Below are 21,980 nucleotides of genomic sequence, written 5' to 3' on the forward strand. Positions count from 1 at the left end.
TCTCAGGCTTGCCGAGGGAGTGGGCATGTGAAGGAGCATGGTTCCGAGTCCTCGCTGTGGTTTGGCTCCGCTGGGAATGACCGTCCCAGGGTGCGGAATGAATGCGCTGACTAGGGTGTCAGGTCTTTTCCTCACACTCTTCTCAATGCTCTTCACATATTACAGTAAGAAAGTTGGGTAATATAAGTTCTGCGGTGTTGGAACTTCTTTGGGAATTCAACCCATCTTGCTCTTCACCCTCCTCCACCCCTACCCCCCCCCCCAAAAAAAAAAAAGAATATCGCGGCAATTCAGCCAAAGATGACAGCATTCTTACAAACTAAACGGCAGTAGATATGACTTAAAAATGTTTAGTACTTTCTGGCTAATGAGTGAGTAGTCGATATGTGCATAAAATTACATTATACGCGTAATCGGTAATACCCGCTGCTGCATTCACGACCTTTTTAAGTCTCGTAGCCTCGAAAAATCACGAACATGTGTTTATAGCAAAGTAGAGTTCTGGGCTAGTTGGTTCTAGGACATGATTACTGGGAGGCTTAGCGCGAAACAGACAAGGACAAGAGATACACACAGGACGAGCGCTACCTGTGTGCCTCTGTTGTTCTTGTCTGTTCCGCGCTTAGCCTCCCAGTAATAATGTGTTTATAGACAGTGCTCGGTGGCATTCAACATGACGGAGCACTGATTGTCCTGAGGGGTGGGTTTTGGACGTCAAAAGACAACGTGACGCTTCCCATTGCGGAAGTGCGGACAACTATGTTTTTTTGTTTTGAAACTGAAGGTTATCATGGGGATGGCACCCTCCGGTAAACTTGCGGGCTGACTCAGACACACTGCTTCTAAGCCGCGCGGACGTATTCGTACAGCTTGAATAAAGGGGTGCTTTAAAAGTTTGCCCGATAGGTTTTCCCGTAGTGGGGTAGCTGACAACTGTAAGCTAATGAATGTGCTGGAAATATCAGAGACACAACTAAATAAACTAGTGATTACGCGAGTAGCATGTATGCAAGCCTGAAGGCTCAAGGGGGCCGCATACAGGAATTGATATGATGGTGGGGCATAGCACTAAAGGGGGATCTTAAGTGGCACAAATGATCTGCAAATGTTTAAGAACCTTTATCAAAGCAGCGAAGCACCCGAAAAAGGTACCGCTTTCAACACCCAAGGAGACTTCAAAGATGTTACAATCTTTCTTAACTACAAGGCCATGTAATGCAACTATTTACGCGTGCAGTAACATTATTCTGTAGTATGCTGTAGAAAGGTAACCCGAATATGTGATTAGGTCACATGAACCTTATTTATCATGTGTCATTTTTGTGCTTTTTATTGTCTTGTTGGAGAGAATATTTTGAAAACTTTACAATATACATTCTCATAACTTATATCATGAAAGAAATGCGGAAAGCCATTCAACTTCGGGCAGCTGTAACCAAGGACAAGCAGTATAGAATATCTTGATACATTATTAACAAATTATATAGGAACCACCAGAGGCTACACTGTTTCTTTAAACAATAATTCAGTAGTGGCCGAAGAGCCTAAGCAATGACAAAATATTGTATCAATACAAAAGGGAACCGTTTTTCACATCTTCGTAGGTGATGCCGCCTGGCTGCAGTGACCCGCTGGTGTTTCATTCGTAGTAGGAGAAGACAAACCTTCAGCGCGCCGATTGAATGACGCGCGGACTCAAAAACAATGAGTTGAATTTGAAGTATGCATATGGTCAAAAAAGAGACGCGAATGCTCCAAGTACCGACGTGCACGCTTGTGGTCACAAGAGCGGCAAAAATGTATAAGCATTTGAAGCAAGTATGCAAAAGCGCTTCAGCTTGGGAAGGAAATAGCGATTTTGCAAAACCATCCAAGAGAGACACTAAGCTTCATGCGAAGCGCAATGCAAGTTATAAAGGTGATTTGCTTTAATGGAATAACTGATATCTTTACGATTCAATGCAATTCCGGAATTAGCACCCGAGTTGATTTTGCTGCACAGAATTGTAATCGACATCACCTTGAGCATTAATAGGGCTCCTCAGATAGCAATCGCTATCTTAAACGTGCTCTGTTACGCTTTCAATAACACGGCCGGATCAAATGGTGTTTTGGGACTATAGGTTCCAAATAGTTCAAATGCGGCAGAAATGTTAAAGGTGAAGCATGCTATTTTTTGTTTCCGCGGGGTGCAGGCAAACTTAAAATTAATCTTTATTTTCTTCTCCTGGAGTGCGCTATCAGGGGAAAAAAAAGAGAAGAAAGAACTGTACTCTTCTTGATGCTTTCGTCTTAAGTAATGTGCAGTTTTGGAAAGGCGTTGAAGGCAGTGCGTTGTACACATACGCGAAGAAAAAGTTTACTCTCAGAATCTGAGAGAGGTGTGCAATACGATATCTCTATTTATTTTTCCTATTATAATAGCATTCCTTATCAACTAATCAGAAGGAAACTAAATGGTAGCAGATTATAGTCATTAATATAAGAGAAAACACATTATATAAAAACTGAAGGCTGTGATCATGGTTTTGCAACCATTGAACGTGCAAATGAGCGCACTTTGTTGGCGAACATACACGGACCTCTCTCTCTTTTAACAGGGCGACTGCATGAAACCAAGTATACAAATGGACTCTTGCATGTCATAATGAAGTGAATGGTTTGTTCCCCGAGCCTGTAGGCTCCACCTTGTCTTTGAGAAAGAAATGGAGGATAAGCTTGAACACGAAACAGGTATTGACAGTGTCTGGTGATCAGATGGTATGTTCTTAATTTGAAACCTCCCGTGGTCAGAGCTTCCTAAGGAGCATTCTCTATGGACTTTCATCAAAGATAAACTCAATCTTTTGACCCTCCGATATTTACAGAGGCATATAGGCTACTTTTAAATGTCCAGGGTGTGGATAATTCGGTTTTGGTGCTGGAATGTCGTTGCACATTAACAAATTCTATTTTCCTGACATGACATGGATGCATTCAACTGACTGTCTAAAGCGATATTGCTACCCAACTACAAAACGACCAAGGCAATATTGATACGGTGATTGCGGGTGTAGCATTTAATTAATTGCTTTAAAGTTATCTTGAATCTGTCATTTTACATAAGAGAGAAAAAAAAAACCTAATTCAGATGCGGTGATGGCAGCTTTATAATTTGATTATTTGCCTTAAAGTTCGCTTAAATTTGTTATCTTATATAAAAGCAAAAAACAACACTGAATTCAAACCAAACTACAGTCTTTCAGTACACCAGAACATTAGAATGCGTTCTATGAATATCAGATACTTGTAATATAAATTAATGACTACCATTTTTTTTCGTGTTAGTAGTGAGTTATTCAAAATGATGCACAAGTAAGCGGTGTGATCGTAATAGTACTTTCTTTCCGGATATCAGTTATAAAGTGAGCGCATATGAAGGTTTTCCGAACAAAGCCCTTTACTTTCCCTCGCTCATTTAACGCAGTGCTCCTGCACACTCCGCTGTCCACACGTCGCGGGGCTTTCTTCGCCTCTGCCTCGATGCCGCATAATGGCGGCACCAACCAGAACGGCGGCAGCAACGTCCAGGGCCCGCAGCTGACAAGCGAGATTCCGTCCAGGCTGCTGTTCTCAAACTCATCGGGCAGCAGCCTTCCATGCACGGCCACCGGACAGCCAGCGCCGACCATACGATGGCTCACCGAAGACGGAGAGGAAGCCGCTGACGTTCCGCGGCTGAGACATGTGCGTCAGGGCGACGGTTCTCTGGTGTTCCTGCCTTTCCGCGCTGACCAGTTCAGGCGGGACGTCCACGAGGCCCGTTACCGGTGCTCGGCCAGCAACGCCATCGGGACCGTTGTCAGCGCGCTGGCCCACGTTACCGCTGGTGAGCGTTTCAAGGTTTTCTTTGAAATAAATCTGGCCTGTACCGGTCAGCCATAAATTGTTTATTACAATGGGCACATAGACGCGCAACTTAAGTTCCTTGCTTCACTCTACAGCTTTACCTGTCACATTAAACCAGCAGTCGAAAGCTTTAGGAATCAATATTCTCAAGTCCTTCATATTGTCGCCTTCTTTGCGCACAGGTTGGATTCAGTATATCCTACATACATAATTCTGCTCTTGAAATCTAAACAGTGCACTCTATGTACTCATTAACGCAAGTTTGGCTTTCTTCGTCACATTTGTTTCTGCCCAAACTGTGGAAAAGGGCACGATGTGGTTATGTGAATAGCTATGAGAAGGATACTAACTTCCGATAGTTAGCAACATCTTGCGTTTAAAATTTGTGCCATGCTCGTACTCAATAGTGAAGGTCGTCATTGCAAACAGATGGGGTCCATTCCTGAAAACCTACCAGAAACCTACAAGCACGCCGAGAATGGTACTCCAGATATAATAATTTTTCTTCTGCGATCCTACAATATGCGTAAAATTTGTTCGTGAAAAACTTCGCGTTAAGATAAGCGCGTGTCTAGATTTACCGGGCATATATTTGACAAAGGTGGGGTTCCATAAGCTGCTGACGGCGGGTGTGCATAGCTAGTGCAAGTGGTTAGCAAAAAGTGTGCAGCGTTCGTAAAAGCTTCTTTAAACCACATGGTCACGGTGACTATGATGCTCAGCTAATCGGAACAATAGATCAAGCTAGAATTTATGTTTTTGGTGATAAAAAACTACTCTTCGAAGACTTCTTAATTGAAAGCTTAACGTAATGAGGTACAATACATCTGAATAGAGAAAAAATTGAAATAAAGCATGAAATAAAACTCGGTATAAAGCCAAAAAAATGTTCTGCGGCAAATATTGTATGCGCCTATAGCAGGATAAGGTCGTCTTGGTGGCTGTAGAATAGCAGAATGCAGATTAGCTTGATAGCTATTCTAACATATATCGTTGGTGTGAGGGTTGAGAATTTCCCCTCAACTGCAAAAATACTGGTTACTTGGAAAACAAAAGTATGTTATTTCTATTTTACACTTCGACTATAAACATAGCATTGCTTTAATTCTCATAACTGAACAATAAACAAGTGGAAATTAAGAAACTCTAGCTTTTACAGTGCCTCTATCCATACTACCTTTGATTACTCGGAAGATATATATAAGGATATGAGGGCCTTGAGATAACAAATTATGGATGAATGCCAGTAGTCATTCAAAGCGATGAACATTGGGCAAATCATTGCATGTGTTTCAGTTGTACTCTTAGACATTCTGTAGTGAATTATTTTTTCAGGCGAAAGAAAAGTGATTGCAAATTAGAATGAAACCAACTTCCTGCCACACTAAACCGCATTTCAGTATACATTCCAAAGTTCGTGCTATTGCCAGTTTCCTTTAGTATCCCAGAAAACTTTCCACTCTCCTGGGACATCATGAAGCACATGCGATTTCCAAAAGAAAACTGCTTTTTAGAACTGAAATGATATCCCGAGATTTGTGCCTCGACTTAATCTAGGATACTACTCAAATGCTTCTAATGTCAGCTTGTAATATCAAGGTATTTAATATCAGTTTGTTTAATTACGCACAAGTATTAATTTTCCCCATTAATCGTCCGCTTTCGGTTTTTTTTCTCTGTATTTATAGCTTAAGTTCTCCCTGAGCATATAAGGCTAATCCAAAAGGTGAAAAAAATATTTGAAGACAAACTGAAGTCATTGTAGAACTGCGCACTCGACAAAAGAAGTGTATGATTCGCCTCGCCTATATTCAAGAATATCTTTACCTAAAAATGCGGAATAGGGGCCCAAGGTTTTGTTCGAGATTTCGTAGCGTAGAAATTCATGTTTCTTTACACTGCGCGCCTGGGTGAAGTGACAAGCGGATGACAAAGGAAAGAGACCATTCAAAGAGGTAGTAGGCACGTCATATTAACGCCGTATAGGAAAAATCATAGCCTCCGAAAACGACAACCGTGGCGGCACGAATAACGTGCATACTACTGCGGTAGTAAAGCATTCATGTTCTGCAGAAATATTTGTTGTTCGTCCACTCGCCGCAACTCGGTAGCTGCGGCGAGTATCGGCTGTATATGTCCAGACTACCTAGAAGTCTGCAGTTTTATTGCTGCACACTGTTTCTTTTTTTCTTCCTCGAGTTCCATTACTGGTTGTCGCGCTTACGAGACAAGAGAATCGCGCATTCCCTTGTCTCATTTCCTCCACGTGTGTCTATGTTCTTGTGCATATGCAATGTGAGCTAGCTTCTCGGAACGATTGGCGCGCTAATAACGAATAGCAGAACACAGACGCGTTATTTTGCACCATTGCGGCACGCGCGTGCACGCCGATCAACCGCATCTAATGAACCTAGAAGTTGGGCATTGGAAGTTTCCCACAACGACATCTGCATGCATGTAGCTCCGCGATAAAAAACAGTATTGCGTTCAGTCTGTCGCAGTCGCTAATGCGAAAGTCCCGTTTGCATGAATCGTGTATTTTTCTCCAAAACCTGACACGAGTTTAAAAAAAGAAAAGCGAGCGACCAGCCGCATTCACGTATGCGGACGCACCTTTATTTGTTGAAGCATTCGTAGTACGTGGTGTTTCCTGAACATCAGATACAACAGTAGTTGAGCGCGCTTTCAGTTACGCTCTTACTGAAATCCGCCTTTTCTGATCCTAGTATAGGTGCGGCTGCTGTGGTCAGGGATTTGCTACCAGTGTGTCTCGATTTCGCCACACAGTGAAAATATTGCTCTGCGCTCGATTTATTCCTTCGGGCAACGTAGACGTTTCACTGCGAGAAGTTAAGTTGTTGGTATTTGTAGTGGTTGGTTTCGGACGAATTGGACTTCGTCTCACTCTCCTCGTGTTTACTGTATAAGACAACATCGAACAGGTATGGACTCCGCGTCTAAAGATGATAAAGCTAATTCTTGTATTTAATGAACATTGAGACCTTTAAGGGCTATTGGTCCTTAGCTGTACTCACATGCTATTGCACTCTTCGACAGAATAATATTTGCAATTTTTATATGTGCTTCTTTTGGAATATTTGTCTTGAACATAGTCGTTTCTACAAAGCAATCGAAAAAAAACAAAATGGACAGTTAACACTAAGACATAAGTTTACTTGTGAAACTCAGAAGTGTAAGAATGTGTCTTTCCTTTGATATTCGGTCGTAACGATCATTTCGTGAAGGTAGAAAGAAAGAACTATTACGTAAAAACCTTAAACTAAAATGAGTGCGCATATCTATTTTGGCGCCAGAATAAGCGCAGTTAAAACACTCGGCGTACTGGTGGTGGTAGAAATATTTATTGCCAATATTAAGAGTGTAGGGGCGTGGCCCCCTACAAGGCATTTTAGAGCCCCCTCTATGTACGGAGGGCCCTCTTACAAAGCACGGAAAAGCTCTTGGAGGGCTATTGTTGTTGTTGTGGCTGTAGGAAGAAGCAAACGAAAATACACGGGCCTGCTACTGGCTCTGTAGCTGAGCCACCACCGCTGCCTCGTGCGGACAGAAGAGAGAAAGTAGAGAAGGAAAGAAAAAGAAGAGGGAGAGAAAGACGCGCGCCGCAACAGTCGTCGTTCACCACATAAGCGGTGGGGGGTGCAATGACGGCCTACAACAGATAATTCAGTGGCTGGATAGCCCCCGACGCAAGTGGCGTTGACCTATCAGTCCCTGCCCTGTAGGGCCAGGAACAGCCACCCTAGAGCGCTAGTAATGACCTTGCGCTAGTCCTGAAAGGAGGTAATGGTGAGTAGGCTGTCCCAGTAATATAGGGCAACCTTTGGCGAAGGAGGATGTGGGAATGAGGGGCAGGTTACCAGTGTATGTAGAAAGGCGCCAGGTGTGCCACGGAGCTTGCAAGAAGAAAACATCAGGAAAGCGGGCGTGGAGCAGGATGAGTTATGGGGCTGTGCACGTTTGTAGCTTGCGCCAATGAGCAGCTAGTGATATTGGGAGGGTCGGGGCAGGAGGTACGTAAGTCCTCCTATTTTCGCGGTAGTAGTTAAAGATGTCACGAAAGGATATCAGGCACTCCCCGGCATCTGAAGCAGGCCTTTCCTCCCCAGCTTCGAAACTGAGGCCTCGGGCAAGAGAGCGAGCCTCCTCATTACCGGAAACACCCGCATGTGCGGATGTCAAAACAAGGGTGAAAGATTGTTGGGGTTGCCAAAAACGAAAAAGGCGGCAAAGGCGGCGGGTGTTGGAGGCCACTAAACCATTGTCAAAGTCGTTTTAGAGTCTGTGATTATTTTCGTGATCGGTTTGGATGTCATGGCCAGCGCAATGGCTGCCTCCTCTGCCTCTGTTGTAGAATCGGTTAGAATTGAGCAAGCAGTTAACTTTTGCATGATTGTTTGTAGCTGCCAGTACCTTTCGATGGGTGTTTTTATAAGTGACCACATCTACATAGGCTACATTGGGATCTTCTCCATATTGTCGGTGTAAGGCTTGCGCCCTTGCTGTTCTGCTTTTCCCGTACCGTTCTGGTACTGGACCGGAGTTTCCGGGTTCGATCTCGACCGCCGGCGGCTGCGTTCGATGGAGGCGAAAAGAAGAGGCGTCCGTGTGCTGTGCGATGCCAGTGAGGGTTAAAGATCCCCAGGTGGTCGAAATTACTCCGTAGCCCTCCACTACAGCTCCCATTTCTTTCTTTCCACTTTTACTCCGACCTTCCTCCCTCCCTCTACGGTGCGGTCAGGTTTCCACAGAAAAAGTGTGACAGATACTGTGTTATTCCTTTCCAGTCACCAAATTATTATTATTAAGCGCTATGTACTATAGGTTCCTGCTGCGGCTGAATGAAAATTTCCCCTCTTCAGAAGAGAATAGTTATATATCCTATGATTTAATGAGACATAGTATTGTATTTTTTGTGTCTACCACAAATGGCAACCATGTGAAAAGTGAGAACTGATTTGCAAAATTACGTGTCGTATAAAAATAGCCTGCCGTTTAGGTTTTAAAGTTTTGTATGCGCGCGTTTGCCCTTATAAAGGCGAGTTTTTACACTCATGTGCATGTGAAAAATAACACATCACAAATTAATGCTCAGTTTAGCTCCGCCAACATAAACCACTATGTTCGCCCCCGCTAACTGGTACGTTGAAGTCATTGTGCGTCGCTTTTTGTAGCGAGAGCTACATTAGCCATAGTCTCGCCATTTCGCCATGCCTGCGCAAAGAGTGAAGAAAGAAGAAGGAAAAAAAGGAAGTAGAAGCAGAATAAGAAGGAGAAGAAAAAAAACAGAAAGAAGAAGAAAGAGGAGAAAAACACAAAGAAGTAGGAGGAGGAGGAGGAGGAGGAAACGAAGAAGAAGAAGAGGAAGAAGACCGATAACTCGGTAGTTTTTAGAGGCGAACGATAACAGCGAATTGTTAGGAAAGAAGGCTCGTTCGAACGTTGTGACGGCGGTGTGCCCCGGAGTTCGACGTAGAGACAATGTCATACCATTATAAGGCTTCTACATCCTAATGAGAATGGTCAGCGGACGAGAGGCAAGGAGTGCTCATGCGTGAAGTGATTTCCTCATGGCATAAATAAAGCTGAAACCATAGAGTAAACTACTAGGTGCAAAAGTCATGTCTTTACTTTCAAGCTGAATCTAAGCGTAGCCATGCAGATTCCTCTTGCGTAACTACAGATTTAATGACAAGCTAAACCACCGCTAATTTCTTCCTTTCTCTCCAGCTATTTATGATTGGGCGTCACACTCCGAGTTACGTAAAACCCGAGTGCTTTGCAGATTAAGAAAAAAATTATATAGTCTACATGAACATATATCAATTATGGAATCAAACAATTTGCATTTCTCAGCCACGCATTTGTCATCCGTCAACTTGAAAGCGTTGGGATTAACACCGTTGGAATATGTTTTTGCCCATAGCTGCTAAAGATGATTTCAGCACGTTTTTAAATGCTTCCTAAAACGATTAGTGTTTGACTTATCAGGGGAACGATGGAATTGGATCAATCATACTGCTTTGGAAGTTGTTACTGTGACGAAATCTTGATCTCGCCTCTCTCTCGGTTAGGTTACTAGGTCTGTAAACAAACTAGGACAACATTCTGAATAATATATTGAACACTACAACGTCAAAAAATGAAGATAAGACACCAGTATAACTCAGTGTTTATGCTTAATTTGCATACTTGCGCACACGCAATAAGGTGGTCGCTGTGTTAAGGTAAGGAACCCAGCTATCCAGCGACACAAAAGAGCGCGTACCTGTGTTTTGAGAGGTACAACGAAGCGTGATTTCCCACTTAACACAGCGACAGTGTATATTGCTCTCGAATGACAGTGCTAAAATCATCCCTTCTTTGAAAGTTACAGTGAACGCAAAACAAAACGCGCAAGCCAAGACAATTAATCTTATCAGTCGCGCCGACTCATTATCGTAAACTGCACAACCGTAACATGACACGGCTCCGCCTTTGTTGTTCATATTTGTCCTGAGACACGTCAAAGAATCCGCCTCTTTACTCAGTGAAGGGATAGAGTTGACTAAGTGCAGCTACAGAGCCAAGAGGGATAACAACTGCGACGTGCGATGCCTGCAACTAACTCTCTGCAGTTGTTTACGTAACTCAGCCGTGTGACGTGAGACAAGCGTAGAGAGAGCCCAGTGTGGCAGGCGGACACAATGGACTTTCCGCCGCCAAACTTCCTGCCACGCGACACCACACTCTATTTGTACAACAGAACAAGAATAAATCCCGCCCAGGGTTTCAATCCGGATGCCATAATCCCCCGCTCGACGTCATTTCTCGGTACAGCAGAAAGGTTCTATTTCCCGTTATGGCGTGACGGGAAAAAAAAGGAAAGAAAGAAGAGAATGGGAAGAGGAAGGTACAGGAGGGAGCCCTTCCATCTTCTTTCTCCCCTCTTTATTCTCGTCAGTCCACTTGGTCTGGCTGGTATTAAATCCGGAGAAGGCACAGACCCTCAGATGTGTCCTGGATAGTCTTGTTCTCTGTTCCTTTGGGCTCCTTTATGTCAGCCAGCCAGAAATCCGTTGCATCGCGGCTGAAGAAAAAAGCTAACACCCACGGTGGCGGCGGTGCTGGATTTTGATGATTAGGGCCGTATATATTCGGACCGGGTTGTTGTGCTTTCCCTCCGTGCTAGACTCCTTGCACGCCGGTACCGAACGAGAAATAGGCTGCCTGACGTGAAGGACTTTGTGATATCTGAACCCACCGTGCTCTTTCTCGGGCCTTGTGGCCGCCGGCGCAGAAGCGATAAAGAGCTTTTCTTTTCGATTCTCTTTGCGTGGATTCTACGCGTGAAGGAAAACAGTGATTATAGCCACTCGCTTCGTGCATGGCACGATACTTGCACGGACACAAAGTTGGGCGTAGTAGGAACGATGCGCGTGGTTGCTTTATGTGGGGCGTTAGTTTTACTTGAAAGGGGTCCTGCGATATCTGCCTATTTTTGGGAAATAAATTGTAGCTTAAACGTTGAAATCTGTGTCGATGTGCGGTAGTTCAAAGCAGCATGAGCGACTGCTTTTTGTGAATTGATAGCGATCACTAAGAATGTTTGCAAAACCTTAAAACTTGGAAATGAGAAGAGCGAGAAGACTGGCACTATTGAAGCAAAAGCCTCACTACGCAATGTAGAGCCAAGGTCATCGTGCCCTTACTGTGTATGTGCCGTAGACATGGCAACCAGCTGTGCCGTTCCACAGGATCTCCAACGCTGAGGTCGCTACAGAAAGGAATTGGAAGGTTATCGTAGCAGATGTTCACTCCGGTGTGGGAAGGAGCAGGAGGGTAGTTGCACCGCCGGGCATTCGCACGCCGCCGCGTAGAGCTGATCGCCTAGATCGGGAAAGCGTCGGCCGGCATCGCACCCGCAAGGCAGGAATGTGTACTATTCTACCTATAGAACCCCTATAAACGCGATGCGTTCAACGGAGCACTGGTTGTCTTCACTGGTTGTCTTCACTGCAATATTCGGTCGCCCGCTGCCAAACCTTTCTTTATAAACCAGTTTTACAATGTACAAGAACAAATACGAAAATGTGGTCTTAGCCTGATTAGGTGAAGGTTTCCACCATTCTGTGGTGTCTGTCGAAAAGCATAGGGCGCCTTTCTTTCCCCAAAATTATGACAGTTCTTTCTCACCGCTTTCACTCCCACCTCTCGCTTTTCCCATACGGTGCGGTACAGGTATTCACAGAACGTGTGTGACAGATAATACGCCTTTCCTTTCCTGTGACCCAATTATTATTAATAATATTATTAAAATTGTGAAACAAATTCAGACTGAAAAGACTGTGTTACAGGGGTTATCACTGCAGCATTCACTACTTTCGCTCTATCGCTGGGGAAAGCCATGCTTAAACCCCTCCAATTTCTAAATGCGTCTTTTCATCAAAACGAGCAAATAAACCCTAACATGATAAAGGTTGCGAAGGCTTGGCTGAATTAAATGTAAGTACTGTTTTACACACCCAGGAGTTCAAATGCTCTCACAAAAATTGTCAAAGGGTAGAAAGAAAGCAGTATAGGAAATATTCCACGAAAGAAACGAAACAACTGCATATCCAAACTCTGTTCTAAATTAAGAACCCAATCAAAATTATGAAACAATCTTAATGCACGACTTTGCTCCTCCAAGGCTGAGCGGGCCAGAATGGAGCATTTGACGAGGCGAGCCACATTAAGCTCGAGAGCCGTTCATCTTTTTGACGCCAAAATGACGTCTCTCGAGCTCCAAGTTTTGCTTGATCCTCTCTGTGGTCTGAAATATGTGAGTAAATGACGTAAAGACGTATGCATTTGTCGGAAGGCTCCAGGCATGCCAAAAACGGGACTGATATAGTGAGCCTAGTACTCAGTGCCGTTTAATCTTGCACGAAACGTGCCGTAAACGACAATAAGAAACTTGTCTCTTTCAACTGTTGACTCTTCCAGCCGACTGAAATAGATTAATTTTGGAGCAGCTGATTAGAAATATAGCGGAGGCACACTTTGCGAGGAACGAAGGGTTAATGAGGCTATGAGCGACGGCTTCAGAGCAAGAGAAATAAACCACCAACTCATCGTTCCAACTTTTTTTCGTTTTCGCAGTAAACTGCATTATGATTGAGACACCGCTTGAGTTTAGAGGGCTTTACTACCTTTACATTCTTTAGCACCACAATCATATCGATACCATGCGTCCATGAGGACTCGAGTCAGTCAAAATGAATGCAGTATTCACAACTGAGGAATGAATATAGTATCCAGAGAGGAGTAAAGATAACGGAAAGCATGATAATTAGGAAGTATATAAATATTGGCGTTAAAAGACTGGGAGAAGCTGGAGGTTGAGAATAAAAGGATAATAATTTACCTGGGCTTATACAGTTATGTATGATATCCAGGGGCGTAAATGGGGTCGCTTTTTCACGGAACAGCGAACTACAGTTTCACTACACCCAGAACGTTGGTCGCGACAGTCTGCGTACAAACAACTTCGTGAAAATTTTGAAATTTGTGTTTTACTTTGTGAACAAGTATCCAGTGAAACACTACCAGCGTAACGAAACTTATTTCAGTGTCTGTTCTTATAGGCAGGTTCTTTCTCGTTAATGGTGAACAGTACTGTGAACGTAACCGGACTTTTCGAGGCTTAACTGTTTTTAATACCGTTATTTTGCCTTCTGTTTGACTCTTTTGTAGCAGGATTAACCATTACTACAGTAATTATCCATTTGTTTTGCACTTGAACGTTGTCATAGACCTATAGGTTGTATAACTAGCTCTTTCTTTGAAAAAAGATTAATTGAAGAGAAACTTATTCTAGCTAGCGCCTAAGCCCAAGACACATTTCAATTCATATTTAATGCTTCTGAGAAAACTGCAAAATAAAAAGGTCCGCTGTGAATATTGTGAGCTATACATCCTGCAAAGAACGCTTGAGTAAATAGGGGACGGTTCAAATTCAAGGAAGACGCTATGCAGCAACCAATGAAATGGGCTTTTAACGTCAGGGGAATGACTGATATGCCGGGTTGATGAGCTCTATATAAATGAGGAGTGAAAATTATTACCCCATAAAACAGACGCCCCAGCAAGTTTGCAAATTGGAGTGGTAAAACTGGATGTTGAGCAGCTTGTGCTTTTATTTTATTTACAATGAATGTATTCAATACAGACTTTGCTTAGCCGTGCTTATACGACACATATAGGTCACATACGACTGAGTGCGCCCTAATTACGCTCTGAATTCGCAGGTAGAGCACATACGTTTTACTGATAATTTTCTAAACTGGCTTTTATAGCCCAATGCGTCACGTATTCATCGCCTCTATTACTGAAACGCTTTGTTTTTCAGACAGCGAAGACCTGTAAGCAGATTGAGAGCAAACCACAAGCAAAACACAAAGAAAACAAAAAACGAAAGAAGTAGTGGTGTTGTGACGGCAAATGTACTTTTGCACTGGACTTCCGTTTGTATAGGAGAGAAAGGAGTTTAAAAATGCCGGAAGGTGTCTATTTTAGGCTCTCCAGCGCGGGCTGGCGAGACAGCAAATTGTGCGGATCGCTGGAAAAGGGCTGCTTTCCCTTATCAGCGAGATTGGGCCCGGCAGTTTCTCGGGCACAAAACGCATACGCGCTGCTTGTTTTGCCTGACCTCCTCCTTGCTTTGCCTGCCATCTTTGTTATTTGTGGCTTCTCTGCTGCTTAGGCATCCCCTAAGGAGTTACAGTTTGAGCGCACAGTAGATGATACTGTTTCTTTTGTTTACTTATGGACTTCTTTGTCTTTTATTGGCACTCCGACTTTGTCAGTGCAGTCGCCACAGCTTCTGTAGATGACGCGTCTGATGTCGCCGCATTTGTTCTGTGTCCTTTTTTTGTGTGTTCTGCTGCTTCGTTGCGGGCGGCCGCTCTTGTTTTCTCTTGACGCAGAGAGCCCTTCGTGGCAGGCACATTGCATTTTCCGCGAGTCTCAAACAGCAATCTTCTCTCTCTGCGTTCCTCCCTAAAGCTGCCTTCTTTTAGCTGCTATCAAGCGCTCACATATTTGTCTCGAATAAGGCAAAACAAAACTTTCTGAATCCTGGTACATAAATCAGCCCAAAGGAAACATGAAACAAAATGTTAACGCACATCACCGAAAGACGAAAAAACAAGAGCTCGCCCCTTCTCGATGTTAGAAACAAATCCGGCCTTCGGATTGGTGAACCTCAATTCTTCTCCTGCTGCTGTTGTCACCAAATCTATGTTTGTGTTCTGTTTTCCTGCGGCAACGTTTTCTTAGCTTCTTCTTGGCCAGGGAGCGTAGTGTTTGTTTGGGGCCCTAGCTGCCAAGGTCTCTTCACCTCCTATCCAGTGCAGGCTTGGGCAAAATTGGAAACTCAGCCATGCGAGAGCGTTTTTGCATTTCCCAGGCCGCCTGTTTCGCAAGGCTGCCGCTCCGATCGACGTCTTCAAATGTGAAGGTCTGCTGAGTAAAAGTAAAAATCACACACAAAACTGAGGCCCGTAGGGAGAAAGCAGAAGCGACAGGAACAAACAATAAATGCGTTTGAGATCCAGCTTTGCTTTTGTCGTATACGTGTATTAGTGTCGTATTTGCGTCTATGTATTTGTGTCTACGTATTTGTGGGTCAGTGGTTGTGGCTATTGTTTTTGTTGAGTACGCAAAAAAATGCTCATTTATCTTGTCTAAATTTGAAGCAAGAATGTAGGCGTGCATTCGCAATAAACAAAGGCTGCCTTGCGTGTGTATACAAAATAATCTGGGAGGAAAATAAAAAGAAAAATAAGTGATAGTCGATCAGAATGCTCTGCTGCTTTCCATTTGCAAAATATTCCATCATCGAACAAGTTCGTGCAAAAAGAATTCAATAATGAGAAATATACCGGGTAAATTTATTTCTTGAGTGGTTTATTAAGTAAGGAGCGTAAGAATCGCAGCAATATTTAGGATTTGATTGTTAAAATGAAATTCTCAACATGTGAAGAAAATACAAGAAAGTATTTGGATACAAGCAAGCACATTAAGCAAAAGAAAAAATGAAAGTGCGGTTATCGCGGTGTAGCAAAACCAAAATTGTTACAGTGAAGCACAACACTCTAAATAGTCTCACCTGTCTTCCACATCATAAAAGGAGGATTAAAAAAGGGGGCACGATACTTTTTTTCTCAATCCGCAGAAAATTCGAAGGCCGCTTTTAGGAACGCTGGTAGTGCGTGTAACGAATGCATATATGAGATTCTCGATGGCTCGCGCTAAAGAAATCCGCGCAAACTGTGTTTTGTAGTCCGCGGCATTGTTTCTGGTTTCCTTCACTGCATAGCCAGAACAGCGGAAAGGTGAAACAGACACGTATGGATGGAAGCGGAACTTTTATGAACTTGAAGGGCCATGCGGAATGCAGTTAGGTGTTCGTAGGTTGAACGTAGCGAGCGCATCGGACAAGAAAGAAAGGTATCTGATTGAAGCATTCCTCTGTGTGCCGCGGCTGTATGCAAACTTTCCTTCAGGAGTGAAAAGAACAGAAAGAGTGCAGGACGCTGCCTGTCGTTCCGTAATTCAATGGCACGCACATCGTGTGGCGGAACTTTTAAGGCGGAGAAAGCAAAACTATACGACGGAAAGGAAAGTTCACTGAAGCCAGATAAATCAGTGGGATGCAAAATGAATAAAAGGGCAGCAAATCAACCAACAACAATACAGGGGCAGCAGACAGAGCTGAGGAGAAGCTACGTAGGCGTGCCACTCCAGCGAGAAGGAACGCGTGGCTTGGCCTTCAAAGAAAGGAATCTAATTCGGATGCGATTCTGCGAGAAATTTTGTAGGATGCGTCGTCAGAATTTGATTTCGTCAGCGTGCTCCCAGTAGCTGTGGCGACGGACGTGAGCGAGTTGCGAGAGTGTAGCGATTTTGAGAGCGTTGCGACGTGAAATCAGGGTCGGTGAGTGCGCCTCACTCAAGTACAAACGCACACACCCGTAGGGGCAGCCCGTCAGCATGGAAGCAAAGCACATGTATGCAACAATGCTGCCTCATGGAATTTGCGTGGTATTTTCGGAATTTATTAAGGTGTTGGTGTCATCGCGATTCCTTTTTATCTTGAAAAACAAATGGTATGATACAGTTTGTACGCAAGTTTACAATTCATACTCGCGTTAGCAAAACTACTTTAGTCAGATGGAACACAAGGTAAATTATGTAAAGGCGCGGGAGAAAAAATCCATGTCTACGTTGAACTGGATAAACAGTTGTTCCTTGTTTTTGCGCAAGAGAACATTTTCTCATCATTGTGAAGATAGTATGAGCATACAATAATAATAATATTAATAGTAATTAATAATAATAATAAGCTGCTGCAGCGGTGGCGTAGCGGTAGAACATCCGCCTCGCATGCAAGAGGACCGGGGCTCAAATCACGGTGCCGCGCAATTCTCCACCGGATCAAAAAAAAAAAAAAGAATCCGCGTGTTGATGGAATTGCATAAACAGGTTTGGGGTGCGACCTGATGCTAGTGGCAACGCACTCCCTCACCAGAACAGGAGTTGGCCACCCTGGTGCAGTAATTGGCCGCAACCTCCTATGATAAGCTCCATAAAACCCCGGCCCTCAGTCACCAGCGGCTGCAGAACAACTGACCACGGCGGCGGTCAGAATTGTGACGCAGCAGGGGGTGTTAAGAATGCCTGGCTCCGCTGGACAGGCCGCCATTGGAAACTGACCCTCGCAACGCTTAATACTAGAACCCTAGCTAGTGAAGCTAGTTTAGCAGCGCTGTTAGAGGAACTATAGGGCATGAAATGGGATGTCATAGGGCTTAGTGAGGTTAGGAGGCCGAATGAGGCATATACTGTACTGAAGGAGGGGCATGTACTGTCTTATCGAGGTTTACCACAGAGGAGACAACTAGGAGTAGGTTTCCTTCTCAAAAAGTATATGTAGCGGGTAATATAGATGAATTTTATAGTATTAATGAGAGGGTTGCAGGCATCGTAATTAGGCCTAATAAGCGGTATAAAGTGAAGGTTGTACAGGCCTATGCACCTACATGTAGTTATGATGACCAGGCAGTTGAAAGCTTCTATGAAGATGTAGAATCAGCAATGCGAAAAGTAAAGACGCAGCATACTGTACTAATGGGCGACTTCAATTCTAAGGTAGGGAAAAAGCAGGCAGGAGGCAAGGCAGTAGGTGACTATTCTGGGAACGGCAGGGGGGAGTTACTAGTTGAGTTTGCAGAGCGCAATAACCTACGAATCATGAATACCTTCTTCAGCAAACGGAAGAACCGGAAATGGACATGGAAAAGTCCTAACGGAGCGGCTAAAAATGAAATCGACTTCATAATGTGTTCAACTCCCGTCATTATGCAAGATGTAGAGGTGATCGGGAAAGTGCAATGCAGTGACCACAGGATGGTGAGGTCCCGAATTAGCCTAAATCTGAAGAAGGAACGCAATAGATTAGTAAGAAAGAAACCCATCAACGAATTAGCGGTGAGGGGGAGGGCAGAAGAGTTCACGATCTCGCTACAGAATAGGTATTCAGCTCTAACTGAGGATGGCGACATTAACCTAGAGGCAAGGAACAATAATTTCAGAGATATCATTACTGAGTGGGTGGTAGAAGTAGGCGGTAGGATAGTTAGAGAGGATACCGGTAAGCTGCCTAAGGAGACGAAAGATTTGATTAAGAAACGCCAGAGTATGAAAGCTTTCATGGAATCCAACAGACCAGATCGAATTGGCCGAGATATCAAAGCTAATCAATAAGCGCAAGGTGGCCGATATAAGGAAGTATAACATAGAGAAAATTGAGCATGCTGTAAAGAACGGGGGAAGCCTTAAAGCGGTAAAGAAGAAATTGGGCATATGCAAAAACCAGATGTATGCAATAAGGGACAAGGCGGGCAACGTCATCACTAATATGGACAAGATAGTCAAAGAAGCCGAGGAGTTCTATACAGATCTCTACAGTAGCCAAAGTAGTGAGGACCGTAATGAGATTGGCGGTAGGGAAAAACAGTCAGACGTTCCACCAGTGACGAAGGACGAGGTCAAGAAAGCACTAAAAACTATGAAAAAGGGGGAAATCAGCTGGAGAGGATCAGGGAACTACAGATTTGCTGAAGGACGGGCGGGATATCGTGCTAGAAAAACTGGCCACCCTGTATACGCAGTGCCTGGTGTCATCGACGGTACCGGTACCATGGAAGAATGCAAACATTATCCTCATTCACAAGAAAGGGTGCTCTAAGGACCTTAAAAATTACAGATCACTCAGCTTACTGTCTGTTACGTATAAGGTATTTACTAAGGTAATCGCTAATCGAATAAAAGCAACCTTAGACTGCAATCAAGCAAAGGATCAAGCAGTGTTTCCGAAACGGTACTCTACTCTCGATCATATCCATACCATCAATCAGGTGATAGAAAAATGCTCGGAATATAACCAGCCCTTATGCATAGCATTCATTGATTACGAAAAGGCATTTGACTCAGTTGAAACCTCGGCGGTGATGCAGGCATTGCGAAATCAGGGGGTAGACGAGCCGTACGTGAAAGTGCTGGAAAATATATATAGTGGCTGCACAGCAACCATAGTTCTGCATAAAGAAAGTAACAAAGTTACCATAAAAAAATGTGTTAGGCAAGGAGACACAGTCTCCCCAGTACTATTCACAGCTTGCTTAGAGGAAGTATTCAGAGATGTATTCAGAGAATGGCAGCAGTTAGGGATAAGGGTAGATGAAGAATACCTCAGTAATCTGCGATTTGCTGATGACATTGCCTTGCTAAGTAACTCGGGGGATGAACTGCAAATAATGATTAATGACCTAGACAGGAAAAGTAGAAAGGTAGGCTTGAAAATCAATATGCAGAAGGCTATGGTAATGTACAACACCCTCGGGAAGGCACAGCAGTTTACTTTAGGTAGCGAAGTACTGGAAGTAGTAGACGATTATGTCTACATAGGACAGGTTGTAACCGCAGATCCGGACCATGAAAAGGAAATAACAAGAAGAATAAGATTGGGATGGAGCGCATTTGGCAAGCACTCGCAGATTATGACTAGCAGCTTACCGGTATCGCTCAAGAGGAAAGTGTACAACAGTTGCATCTTGCCTGTACTCACCTATGGGGCTGAAACGTGGAGGTTAACCAAGAGAGTTCTACTTAAGTTGAGGACAACCAAGGGGGCTATGGAACGAAAAATGGTAGGGGTAACATTAGGAGATAGAAAGCGTGCAGAGTGGGTCAGAAAAATAACTCGTTACCGACATTCTACTGGAAATTAAGAAGAAGAAATGGACATTGGCAGGACATGCAGTGCGAAGAGAGGATAGCCGATGGTCGCTGAGGGTAACAAACTGGATTCCAAGGGAAGGAAAGCGTAGCAGGGGGCGGCAGAAAGTTAGGTGGGCGGATGAGATTAAGAAGTTCGCAGGGGTCAAGTGGATGCAGCTATCACAGAACCGGGTTAAGTGAAGAAATATGGGAGAGGCCTTCGCCCTGCAGTGGGTGTAATCAGGCTGGTGATGATGATGATGATGATAATTATTAGTTCACACGGAAGAAAAGGCGCAGTATCTGTCACATTTGCTTTATTGCTTGATTGATTTTTAGGAAGGGAAAGGCGCGGTCACTGTCACTTGTTTACTGTGGACACCTTAAAAATAAAAACTGATTGATTGATTTCATCATCATCATCAGCCTGATTATACCCACTGCAGGGCGAAGGCCTCTCCCATATCTCTCCACTTAACCCGGTTCTGTGCTAGCTGCATCCACTTGACCCCTGCGAACTTCTTAATCTCATCCGCCCACCTAACTTTCTGCCGCCCCCTGCTACGCTTTCCTTCCCTTGGAATCCAGTTTGTTACCCTCAGCGACCATCGGTTATCCTCTCTTCGCACTACATGTCCTGCCCATGTCCATTTCTTCTTCTTAATTTCCACTAGAATGTCGTTAACTTGAGTTATTTCTCTGACCCACTCTGCACGCTTTCTATCTCTTAATGTTACCGCTACCATTTTTCGTTCCATAGCCCTCTGGGTTGTCCTCAACTTCAGTAGAACTCTCTTGGTTAGCCTCCACGTTTCAGCCCCATAGGTGAGTACAGGCAAGATGCAACTGTTGTATACTTTCCTCTTGAGCGATACCGGTAAGCTGCTAGTCATAATCTGCGAGTGCTTGCCAAATGCGGTCCATCCCAATCTTATTTTGATTGGGATTGGATTGATTTATATGAAGGGAAAGGCGCGGTTACTGTCTCACTTGTTTTATGTGGACACCTCAACCACGCAGTAAGGGAAGGGAGGAAGGTGGGAGAGAAAGGGGAAAGAGGAGTCGTAGTGGCTATGGAGTATTTTCGACCACCTGGGAATCTTTAACGTGCGCTGACATCGCACTGCACACGACGCCTCTTCGTTTCGGCTCCATCGAAACGCAGCCGCCGAGGTCGGGTTCGAACCCGGGTACTTTGGCACAGTAGTCGGGCGTCTTTCCACTGCACCACCCGGCGGGGTGTCTTAAACTGATTAAAAAAAAAACTGATTTATTTAAAGGAAGGGAAAGGCGCGGTAACTGTCTCGCTTGATTTTCTGTGGACACCGCAACCGCACCGTAAGGGAAGGGAGGAAGATGGGAGTGAAAGTGGAAAGGGAGAAACAGGAGCCATAGTGGAGGGCTACGGAGTAATTTAGACCACGTGGGGATCTTTATCGTGCCGTGTCATCGCACAGCACACGACGCCTCTTCGTTTCGCCTCCATCGAAACGCAGCCGTCGAGGTCGGGTTCGAACCCGGGTACTCCGGCACAGTGGTCGGGCGTCTTACCACTGCACCACCCCGGCGGGGTGGGCTGTCTTACAAGTTTTCAACTAGCAATAGCCGCTCCTCAGTCGCGACTTCATGGGATGCGACACTGCCTCTGCGCAAAGCTTATATGCAGTGTCGCGGTCTTAAAAAAAAAACAATCTGATTTATTTATAGGAAGGGAAAGGCGCGGTAACTGTCTCACTTGATTTCTGTGTACACCGCAACCGCGCCGTAAG

At 44.3% G+C, this 21,980-nt stretch overlaps 1 protein-coding gene and 1 non-coding gene across 2 annotated transcripts in view; one reads left to right on the top strand and one right to left on the bottom strand.

Annotated features, from left to right (window-relative positions):
• The first annotated feature begins 3,522 nt into the window (after nt 1-3,522).
• The window catches only part of LOC146190233 (cell adhesion molecule Dscam1-like), a 279,224-nt gene continuing 260,766 nt past the window's right edge, over nt 3,523-21,980 (top strand). The window contains exon 1 of the mRNA XM_084599751.1: nt 3,523-3,868. Within this exon, the coding sequence (XP_084455877.1) occupies nt 3,523-3,868 (346 nt within the window). The remainder of the gene's footprint in view (nt 3,869-21,980) is intronic.
• LOC146190234 (U4 spliceosomal RNA) lies at nt 21,728-21,868 on the bottom strand. The gene has a single exon (XR_014707104.1). It is a non-coding gene; the product is annotated as a U4 spliceosomal RNA (small nuclear RNA).

This window comes from Amblyomma maculatum, chromosome 4, assembly GCF_055883805.1.
Source record: "Amblyomma maculatum isolate TAMU_Amacu chromosome 4, ASM5588380v1, whole genome shotgun sequence".
Taxonomy (NCBI): domain Eukaryota; kingdom Metazoa; phylum Arthropoda; class Arachnida; order Ixodida; family Ixodidae; genus Amblyomma; species Amblyomma maculatum.